Here is an 11,375-nt window from a genome sequence, read left to right as displayed (position 1 = left end):
AGAATAACCCAAACAGCCTTTGAAAGGATTTATGCCGCATCTAAATTTGTGATCTTAATCTTTAATGTCTTCAGCTCCACTTCTGAATTAATCTTTCACAATTTTGGAGAAGTAATGATGATTATGATCAGTGAAGCCTACTGGTGGAAAGGATGATGCAGCAGTCAAGTCTACAGTGCACAGATTCTCCAGGTTTGGCTGAAGTAAGAAACTTCACCATGTGTGTGAAGTGGCAGCCACACAAGGTGAAATTCTTTGAGATAATTCCTGGTGTTTTGACTCCAACCTTTCCCGAGATGTTTTCAAGAATTCGGGGCCAGTGGCAGAGGTGTTGTTTTAGCTCAAGGATGTTTTGGGACACTTCATTCCTGCACACGGTAATTGTGTTTTATTCACATTTAGCTGGAACTGTCCCGTCTAAGAGCTGGGAGCTGCTGGCATGGCGGTGAGATGTGAACGAGACAAGGCAAGTGGAGCGCAGCCTCGAGGTGCACCAGATGTAAACAGTGAAGCAGAAGAAACAGAATCAAGGACCAGTTCCAAAGAGTCCTAGTTACTTTGGCTTTTGAATTAGTAAGAAATGAGAGGCACGTGACGTGTATACGTGAGGAGTTGGTCTTTTTCTGTCTGTACTGTACCTCTCTCCTTACAGTGCATACTTGTGATTTGTTCTTTGGATCTTTTTTGACACTCCTCCTTCTTGTTGCTCAATTTTCCATCTGTAATTCTTTCTCATGCTTCACGTTTCACTTTCCTTCTCTCTCTTTAGAAAAAAAAACCCCACAAACAGTTGCACAACTTTCTCTGAGGAAAAGAAAACTCTTCTTCAGCAGGTTTGACTGACAGCACCCCTTGCACACTCTGCAGAGTGTGTGTGTTTGTATGGGGGTGCATGCGCCTTGGCATGAGCTGGTGTCTTTTGGAAGTTTAATTGCAGCATTTGGTCGTTGTTCTCTGAGCCGTATGAGCAAGTGTGGGTATATGTTCCTACAGTAAATGTGTGTGTATGACTGCTGCTTCAGGGAAACGGAGCAGCAAAAGCAGACCAAAGGTTGCGAAAGAGTTTGCACTGATTCAAATGTGGAGTTCAAGCACACACACACACACACACACACACACACACACACACACACACACACAGACAGACATAGGGGCTGTGTGTTGACTTAAGAGTTAATGAATGGATGATTGAGGGCTGCAGGGGTTGGGGAGATGAGTGCCATGGAAACAACCCCTCTTTCCCAGGAAGGGAGTAGAGAACAGGAGTTAGAGACAAAGACAGGGATAGAAAATGAGTGTCTCAGAGAGAGAATGAAATTCGGATTGTGTGTGCATAGAGCTCCGGGGGCTGTGAGGCAAACTACTTCAAGCAGAAGCATTCTAAGCGCCAATAAAGCAAGTAGCATGTACTTGACAAGAACCCAAAGGGAAAGAGAGGGAGAAGCAGCTGTTGGAGGAGGAGAGTGAGACAAAGAAGGAGCAAGGGGCTGTCCTTACTTGCTCTTCAGTGTAGGGACTGTATGTGGGAGGAGGCAGAGAGCGAGGGAGAGCAGGAGAAAGACGGGGAGCAAGAAAGGACAAGAGCATGCGGGTAGTAGGCAGCATGTTTGGTGTGTAAAAAAAAGAAATACATCTGTGTGTATGTGCCTGTGTGTGTGTGTGCGTGGGAGTGTGTTGCATAGTTGTAGAAAGTCTCCTCACCAGCCTATTTTCCTCCTGTGCTGCACAACTTGGGCTGAGGGACCATGCAGCAGGGGTGCACTCTTCCCTGGCTCCGCGCTGCCCTGCTGGGGCTGATGGGGCTCCTGGTGTCAGGCTCAGACTTCCAGCATCACCGATATGAGGCCATGGTGCAAGCTCTGTTTGCAGTGCAGAGCGAATGCCCCTACATCACACGCATTTACAGCATCGGGCGCAGTGTAGAGGGGCGCCACCTCTACGTGCTGGAGTTCAGTGATCAGCCGGGTACCCACGAAGCATGTGAGTAACACCTGATTCATTGCTTCAGTGTCTAGTGTGGATGGGAAGGTTGCATTAACATGAAAAGTGTTTTCAGTGAGGGTGAAAGCAGCAAATTTGAACATAAAAGAGATTGTGGGGGGGGAGCTCATCCTCCTTTTATAAAGACAATATTAAAACAATCATGATAAAGTTTTCTAGGGGTGCAGCAAATGTATTTTAAATGATGATAGATTGCTAATGGCCAGGCCTTGTCACTGTCTGCCCATTTGTTTTGCAGTTTTAGCTGCAGGGAGAGAGAAAATAGCTGGCAAGAGACAAAACAGTCTGTGGGGGCTCTGTTTTTTTCTTAAGGGGATGAAATGCAAGCTTTCGATTTGGCTTTATGAAGCTAAATTACTGTGTGGCTCCACAGTGAAGTTAAAAATGGGGAGTTACCCAAAGCTGCTCTGATATAGGTTAGTGACTTTATTCTGTGGAAAATTCAAAGAGAATGTGAAATAGCAAAAATAAAAGAACCGAGTCAACATCTGTGATTCATTTCAATTTTTGCCTTCCAACCACTGACAAAATGTGGGGTGTTATTCAAAGCTGAGCAGATGACATGGGGGTTTCAGTCAACAAGACTTTAACCATGGACCCACTCTTATTGTGCACTCGCATTTAGTTTTTTGTTAGATTGAACTGGATGGAACTTAAAATTGAGGTATAGAAGAAAAAAACAAATAGCTAAAATGAGAGAGAAGCAAAGTGCCATGACAGGAACTATTTCAGTTACGTGAGATGTGATTTTTCTCTTTTTCTCTTGCAAATACTTTGATTGTTTTTCCCTCCTCTAACCATGAAATTGACTCTTTGTGTGTTTATTTTCTATATCGGTTGCAAATTGAAAACCACAACCTCATTATAGCTAATGTTTGTGTTGAAAACAAACCAAGAGGTCATGCTCACGTAAGTGACTGTAATGTTTTATTTTCCATTCTTGCATCTGTAATAGCAACTACTTGTAAAATAAACTTCAGGGAACACAATTCTGACTGCGGCTAAGCTTGCTTTTTTTTTTTTTTTTCTGTGCTTGCACACGTAAGGGCTTCCTTAAGTAGAATAGGAGGATGTGTGACTGTTCTGTTGCAAGGTGACCAAGGGGGAAAAACAGGAACTTTGCCTGCAATGCATGGGAGTGACCTGTGATTGTGCCTCTGTCAACCCTCCTACACCACTTAGGAAGTTCATGTCTTTCACATGCTGCTGAGTGTGTGTGTGTTTTAAAAGCAGTATACTAGAGCCAACCCTGTTTTCTGAACTCAAGGCCAGTTGGCTTCATCTTAAAGAGAAGGAGGTGAATTGCAGTGCCAAGCTGCCATTTGGGTGCCTGAAGCAATTAGTGAGGGGTGTTCGTACATTTGGAAGTATCTGGTTACCCACACAATACCCCAACTCCCCAAAATCCACAATTACTTCTTCATGTGAACAGCAGCGATGCAATTAAATACAAAAATGCAGAGTTATGTCCAGTGGGTACAGTGTAAAACCATTCTCTCCAGAATTCAGCTCTAGCTCCAGTTCCATAGTTCCCTCAATTCAGCCGCAGTGATTAATGGAGAGACCCCCGGGAGGAGGGAACCCTATACAAAGAGGAGGACTGTTTAGATAGGTGGCTCATCCAATCAGTTAAAGATACCCATAGGAATACCATATGACCCTGTTCAAGTAATTCAATCAGTTGTAATCAGAATCACTCCCCAGAGCTCGCCTTTGTCCTTATCAAGAAATGTTAAACCCTTAATGTTAGTAATTGCTTTGATTAGAGACTGTTTAAATGTTGTAAGGCACAAATAACACAATCATTATCTTACAAATGAAAAGCATTCAGTTTGATACACAGGGGTTATGCTGCGGCCACACTCGGTCTGGAATGATCAGCACTTCAGGGTCTATAATGTTATCAAAGAGGCAAATTTCCACATAAAAGTCTGTTTACAGGCCCTGGAGAGAACTACTGCATATGTGAAAACATTCAAACGGAGACTTTTGTGACTCCAGTGGGAGCTGAATGAAATCTGATAAATTCCCTCCAGTCATACAATTCGAGCCAGTGTTGATTGTGGCTGATGAAGTTTAAAAAAAAAAAAAAAAAAGTCAGTGTAGTGTTAATAATGAAGAAACCTCTGCAGCCTGGTCGTCATCTGTGAGGCTTGAAAATATGCTAGTACTAGAGTAACACATCCAAGTGCATCCAAGTTGCACTATGGGTAATGTAGGCAGCAGACTTGTGCAAGTGTGACACATTATTTTACAATTTAATGATGATGTAATAATGATGATGAAGCAAATAACTCAAGAAAATTTTGGTAAATAAAGAGAAATTCAAGTTTATCCTGTAAATGCAACAACCACAGCGATGAAAAACAGTTGATGAAAAACGACATAGTTATTAATCAGGTCATGTGGGGATAACATCTATTTAAATCCTGTAAAATGTAGAAACTCAGTGGGTGGCACAAGACCTAATATGAGTGTGTACACATCTCTCATTTTCAATGTCACGCACGGCAGCTGTATGTGGCTTTTTTAACCTCACACCCCCCCCCCCTCCACCTCTCCACTTCCTCTCCAGTGGAACCGGAGTTCAAGTACGTGGGCAACATGCATGGCAACGAGGTGCTTGGCCGTGAGCTGCTCATTAAGTTCTCCCAGTTTTTGTGCGAGGAGTACCGGGCAGGAAACCAGAGGATCACGAGACTGATCCACGACACACGCATCCACATTCTGCCCTCTATGAATCCTGATGGCTACGAGGTGGCTGCCAGACAGGTAATAAACACCTTGAATCCCCCCTTAGAGACGCCTTTAGCTGTTTTTCTTAAGCAATCTTTGCCACATTTCATATATGTAAAGTCCTATGCTTTGATTTTAAACTAATATGAGTCACTATCTAATAATTTTCTTCCACTGTTTGATAATGTCTGTAGTAATCCCATCTATCAGCTCCCTGAGAGAGCGCCTAGCTTTTTTAATAGTGAGTAATTATATGTGCTGTGAAACATCAGAAACATGTGCACCCCCTTTAAACACAAACACGTACACGTGCATGCAGACTCCTAGAGGCTAATTACACGTCCTGAGGAGGACAGTTGCCCATGATGTTCCCTCTCTTTGCCACTCAGACGACACATGCACGCTGCACTATAATTTGATGCATCAACATGTTTTGGTGCAGCAACGTGTGGATAACAATGGGTTGTTTCATTTTCCAGCATGCTAAAATTGCTGATTGAGCGACTGAGCTTTCAAGGAAAAACAAAACAAAACAAAACTCCATCTTTTTATGTTCATAGATTAAGGAAACTTGGTGATTCAGAGTTGAGACAGTTTGTTCAGTTGTCGGAAAAGACCTGTTGAAGCCTGCCTGGAAATATTTGCAAAGACTATGAAAATCTAACACAAGACTTGGTTTTGCAATATGCTCATACTGACAAAAAACAGGCAACCTGAGATCTGAGAGCGTGCAGACTCTGTTTTACAGACAGAAAAAAAATGTTGACACTGAGTGACAGTCAGTGATAAAATGTTTGCTTTGAAATAAAAACCAAAAAAAAAGAAATGAATAAATACAAGGAACTAAACTTAATTAATTTAAGGAGTCCGGCTAGCGGCAATGTGAGGCTGCGCTTGGGCTCCATGGTGCTTTGAGCTGAATGCTTATGTCAGCTCCTGAAGCTCATGTTAACATGCAGACATTTATTATATTTTCCTACTTTAACTTGTTAGTCTGCAAACATTTGCTGGTTAGAGTTTAAAAAGCTATTCTCTAACTCTCCTTAGTTAGTTTCGATGAAAGATTTGTTTGTTTAAATACTGTAACCACAGTTCAAAGTCCTGTTGGAAATTAATTAACATGCTTGGTTTACCTGATCTCAAGCTTCATGAATTCATATGTAGAGAATATTAAAACCTTAGAAGCCCAAACATGAGCTTTCAATCATTATGCTGGGACCCAACAGAAGATGCTGTTGTGTTTTGTCTTCGGCTCTACAGGGTCCAGAGTTTAACGGCTACCTGGTAGGTCGAGGGAATGCCAGAGAAATTGATCTGAACCGTAACTTTCCAGACCTGAATGCCCTCATGTATTACTACGAGAAAAACAAGGGACGAAACCACCACCTGCCTCTGCCGGACAACTGGGAGCAACAGGTCAGTGCCACTGGATAAACAAGACACCATTTATCTATGTGTGTGTGTGTGTATATATATACTGCATATGTGTGTAGCTGGGCGAGGAAGATGGATGACTACATATTTCATGCTTGCGTGAGTGTGTGTTAAATGTTTGAATATTGAGTTGAATAATGAACAACTGTAACATGGCTGCATCAGCTTGGCTTTACCTTTGTTGACATGAACGAATCCACGGATCAGATCTTACTGCCAGCTGAGCTTGAACTAAATAAAAAAGAAGCTGGCCATCAATTCAAACTGTAAGTTGACCCAGTAAATTGCTCGGTAGGTTGGCTGTCTGTATCATGTGGTGGATGTTTGTGTGCGCCTGCTCAGTCTGACCCATCTGGATGGGTGCGTTTGCTTATCTTACTGTAAAACCTATATGTCGTCATATAAACTGTTCTTTTCTTTGTCTGGGTCAGAAAGAGACCGCCCTTCTTGGTATTTGCAAACTCAAGCGGGCAAGCAAAATGGAGCCTTTGTTTGGGCCGACTCAGACGACAAAGAACATCTTTGTAGCCAGTGACATTAACATTTTAAATAGGAGATGGATTGTTTAATCCATGAAAATGTTAAGTATGAATAAAGACATACAGATGTCTTCTAAGGCTTTCAGAAGTATCACCCCAGTAAGAAACAAAAAGACAGGAGTGGTTGCCACAATGATGAATAAATGTCATGAATGTTTTTGTTACAGACTGTTAGCCATTGATTTATTTATTAATTTTTTTTAATTTACTAGTTCCCACGCTGCAAATGCATTGCGAAACCTCAAATACAGCTCTTTCCATTCCCAAGCTGGCAGTCTCCCCGCTTGACTGCCACCTGAAAGAGATACACAAAAGCGTAGCTGTGCCAATGTTACAGATACTTCATTCATGCCGGTCAGGATTCTCACAGGCTACATGAAGCCACAGGCCCTCAGGCTCACCTGCAGTCTCCGTGATACTTTTAAATTATGCACGGCCTTTCTAGAAAATACAGTAATGTACTATAAGACAGCACAGATAAACCACATTTAAAGCCTTGTACAACTGCAATACACTTTTAATAATTAGATTTCTGCATGAAAACAACATAACTTGTGCTCATCAGAGTTAATTTCAACTAGGATTTTTTTTTTTTAATGTTTTTCATCACCTACAGACTGACACCATGGTCTGTTCTTAGAAGTTCTGTATTGAAACAGTCTCTGAAAAAGAGCTCACCTCTCATCATGAAGTCAACTTAAGTTGCTGAGTGGCTGCTGTCACCTTAGTTGATCTGCAGAGGACATCCCTCTTGTACAATGTGAAGCTTCAATTGTCTGTCAACAAAGTTTCTGTTACTTCAGTTCTGTTTTGTAGCACTAAAATATGATCGTGATGTGTGTGTGTGCGTGTGTGTGTGTGTCCTTCAGTGGTAATTCTACACCATGGTTCCAGCGCTGACTTCAAAGCATGCATGAGTGCATATAAAGATCAGTAGATAATAAATACCTTCCAGTCCTAAAACACAAGCCCCACTTCTTGGGTACAACTGCTGCACTCAAGGCCAGAGGGATACGATTGGCCTGATTATTCATCAACAGAGCCAGACTAAGTTTAGTGTCCTACATACCTTAGTCAAGGAGAGGAATTACTCTTTGCCTTCATGCATGATATATAAGTTGGAACGTGTGAGGACAGCTAGCACTGACAGAGAAAATAAATAGCAGCTGAGACTGGATTTGAAAGATTTAAGATGTCTCTATTGCAGTTTAGGTTATATGTGTTAGTTGTTGATGCAAAACCAGTTACTACATGTTAACTATATTGTGCAACCTTTACACTAACTGTGGAGTTATCAGATTATTATTTTACAATAGTTCACACACAGTATGCATTGTAGATGTAGTGCAATTGTCATGTTTCTATTTTGGCAGCTTTTACTAAAGCCCTGCTCTCATCTTGTCTTTCTCCCTGAATTCCATACCCAGAAAAACCGAGGAGAGAGTTTAACAAATGCCAAACACAATGCCTGATTTATTTAGAGCTAAAATGATAAACAGTGCTAAGATATAGCTCAGCACTGAATAATCATTTGACAGGCCTGAGAAAGGCATATGGAATTGCCTGAAGATTAACTGGATTGCACAAAAGTAAAAAAGAAAAGAGGTACAAAAAGAGTGAAGGGGTAGGAAACATTGCAGAGAAAATATGTGCAAATGGCAAAGCAGACAAAACTGGGATTTGTCCAGATAACCAGCCAAGAGAAGCCAGAGGTTCTGGGTGAAAAGAAAACCAGATGTCTTCAGTCCACTGATTTTGTTTGGTTAAGCTCTGTGATCAAGTGAAGTTTGTCTGTGTAACTAGTTAATATAAATAACCAGACAGTGTAGAGTAGGTGTGACAGATTTTAGTATGATGAGTAAATAGATCTTTGGGTGTGTTAATTAAAGGGTATGCATTGTTGCATTGTTCAGTAAATACAGTTGTAAAAGTTACAGTATAAACTACTTCATTTATGGTTTTGATTCGACGTTCTTTACAGGTCGAACCAGAGACGTTAGCAGTAATAAAATGGATGCAAAACTACAACTTCATCCTGTCAGCCAACCTCCATGGAGGAGCTGTGGTGGCCAACTACCCCTTTGACAAGTCAAGAGATTCCAGGATTCGGGGCAGGACCACATATGCAGCCACCGCAGATGACAAGCTCTTCAGACAGGTGCAGCTGCACATTAAACATTCTTTTCCACATTTTGCACACATCTGATATCAAGCGTATGAAAGCACGCTGAGGATGACTGGGCGTGTGCGTTTGCATTTGACGACAGTTGGCGAGGACCTACTCGTACGCTCACAGCTGGATGCACAAGGGCTGGAACTGTGGGGATTTTTTTGAAGAGGGGATCACTAACGGGGCGAGCTGGTACTCTCTGTCCAAAGGTGAGCTGATGGCATGGAGATGGCATGAGAAGATGTGCCAATGATAACTTTCTTTAATTTATATCTCCTTACATTGAGCTTTAATGTATTGCAATATCATTTACTGATGCTGGGAGTTGACTGACCACAAGTCCTAGTCTGGTCTGGTCAGAACGTGAATCTGTAGCTTTTCAGTTGAATCACGCGAGCTTTTGAATCGACTGAAAGCAGCCAAAATCACATTTCAAAGGAGCATGTTATGTTTACTTTAACAAGTCCTATTGCTCCAAATGTTATGTCATGGTCTACGAGCTTACATTTCAAGTTTCTGTCCCAGTCCTGGTCTCATGTGCATTAGGTGTCCTGAAGTCGTGAGTTTCTCATTGACCAAAATCTGAAAAGCCCCTTAATGAATGTTCCTGGGTGTACACGTCCCCTGTTTTTCACTCCGTCTCTCTCTTTCTCTTTTTATGTATAAATAGATTTTAAAGAATTCTTAATGTGTGTAGACATAATAACATTCTTTTAACTTTGTGTTTCAGGCATGCAGGACTTTAACTATCTGTACAGCAACTGCTTTGAGATCACTCTGGAGCTGAGCTGTGATAAATTCCCTCCAGCATCAGCGCTGCAAAGAGAATGGCTTGGCAACCGAGAAGCACTGGTTTTGTACCTGGAACAAGTATTTATTTTATTTTAAATTGAATTAAATTTTATAACTACATGTGCACATCACAAACACACAGACACACTGTACACTTTAACACTTAAAGCCATCAACCAAGAGTCACGAGTCCAGTACTTTGGCCTCTTATAAATATTGGCTGTGACTTCCCTGGATTAAGAGACGCCGCTTGAAACACAAGTAAACCAACTTTTACCTTCAACCAAGGATGAAAAGAGGCCTTGACTTGAAAACAAAATGCCTTTTATCCTACTTAGATGAAATACAGTGACATATTGCCATTAACAGTGTTTTTAAAGTCACAAGGGATAGCTTAGTAAGGCATACCCCTTCCACTCCACTGATCAAACAAACCAAACTGAAAGGGTCTGTATGTGCTGTTCTCTCCAGATTTGTCCACAGAGACTGGAGAGGGTTAATAAAGTCCAAGGACTTGGAAAATTCTCTCTGGAAACAGTTTATGAGTTGATAAAGTGTGTAATCATCATGTTTTAGGCCACACAAATTTGACTACTATAAATGTGTTTTTGCTTTTTAAGGTGCATCATGGGATAAAAGGCATGGTCTATGATGAAAACAACAACCCTATTGGCAATGCTGAGATCTCAGTAGCTGGCATCCATCATGATGTGACCAGTGGTAAGAAGCAGCTGGGTTTGTGGCAAATGAGATGTTACTGTTAGAAAAAATAATAATAAATGAAGTGACTTTTGACTAATCAGCAGTTACTCAATCGTGGATGCATTTTGCTGTATTATCGTAACAAAAACTGCAGCCTGTCCTCAAACTGGAGTGGAACAAACCATCCTCTAGTGGGCAAGGGCGGAAGTGCACTTTAAAATGAATGATGTTGAAAATGTTTTTGTAGACTAACGTAGCCTCTCGCGTGTGTTCCTCTAGGAGTGGATGGTGACTATTTTAGGCTCCTCTTACCAGGCACCTACACCGTGACAGCCTCTGCACAGGGTTACATGCCCTATACCAGCACTGTTACAGTGGGACCAGCTGAAGCCATACAGGTGTGTTTCTGTGGCGGGATGCATAAGACAGGACTCTAATATCTGAGCCAGAGTTTTAGCTTCTATGTATATATGCTTTAATCTACCCACTCACACTTTACTCTTCATCTCTTCCCTGACAGCTTAATTTTTACTTGAAAACAGCACCGAAACAAAACCTGAAAGTGAAGCACCACAACAACAGGAAGAGCCTCTCATCTCTCAAGGCACCTTTAAAACTCGGCCCTAGATGAGGCATGGATAATAATTTAGAAAACACACACACATACACACACACACATACACAAACTCTCAAAGTTCCACGTAAAATGCACACAAACATGAACAATTTGTGGAGATGATAAATGACCATGATATATGTACGTCAATTTACCTTTGTAGTCCAGTGATTTATGCATCTCAAACCTCTGTGTTTTTAATGGTGTTTTTTGTTAATGAATATAAACTGTGTGTCTGTGTTAAATTGCAAAGCTGGTGTATTTATGTAACAGTGTTGGTTTGTATGAACACAGCTATCCTGAATTTGTAAAGGATTTTTTTAAATTTTGATTATTAAAAAATTGAGGAAAATTGAAAGTGAAAATAAAATTTACTATATCTGTT

The 11,375-nt window shown here is 41.3% G+C and overlaps 1 protein-coding gene across 1 annotated transcript; it reads left to right on the top strand.

The window, feature by feature from the left end:
* Nucleotides 1–1,330: 1,330 nt before the first annotated feature.
* On the top strand, nucleotides 1,331–11,375 carry cpn1 (carboxypeptidase N, polypeptide 1). The gene is made up of 9 exons (XM_026351408.1): nucleotides 1,331–1,980; nucleotides 4,577–4,773; nucleotides 5,998–6,153; nucleotides 8,692–8,868; nucleotides 8,978–9,089; nucleotides 9,611–9,750; nucleotides 10,293–10,392; nucleotides 10,654–10,772; nucleotides 10,895–11,375. The coding sequence occupies exons 1-9, from the start codon at nucleotides 1,746–1,748 to the stop codon at nucleotides 11,003–11,005; spliced, it is 1,347 nt and encodes a 448-aa protein (XP_026207193.1). The 5' UTR covers nucleotides 1,331–1,745; the 3' UTR covers nucleotides 11,006–11,375.

The sequence above is a fragment of the Anabas testudineus genome, chromosome 19, assembly GCF_900324465.2.
Source record: "Anabas testudineus chromosome 19, fAnaTes1.2, whole genome shotgun sequence".
NCBI classification, from domain to species: Eukaryota; Metazoa; Chordata; class Actinopteri; order Anabantiformes; family Anabantidae; genus Anabas; species Anabas testudineus.
This window is presented reverse-complemented; position numbering and strand designations above follow the sequence as displayed.

What these genes read in the sequence shown, in the direction of transcription:
- cpn1 (XM_026351408.1), top strand. Translation starts at nt 1,746, where the DNA reads ATGCAGCAGGGGTGCACTCTTCCCTGGCTCCGCGCTGCCCTGCTGGGG. An exon ending in ACGAGGTGGCTGCCAGACAG is followed by an intron (nt 4,774 to 5,997) that starts GTAATAAACACC and finishes TCGGCTCTACAG; the next exon opens with GGTCCAGAGTTTAACGGCTA. An exon ending in CTGGTACTCTCTGTCCAAAG is followed by an intron (nt 9,090 to 9,610) that starts GTGAGCTGATGG and finishes TTTGTGTTTCAG; the next exon opens with GCATGCAGGACTTTAACTAT.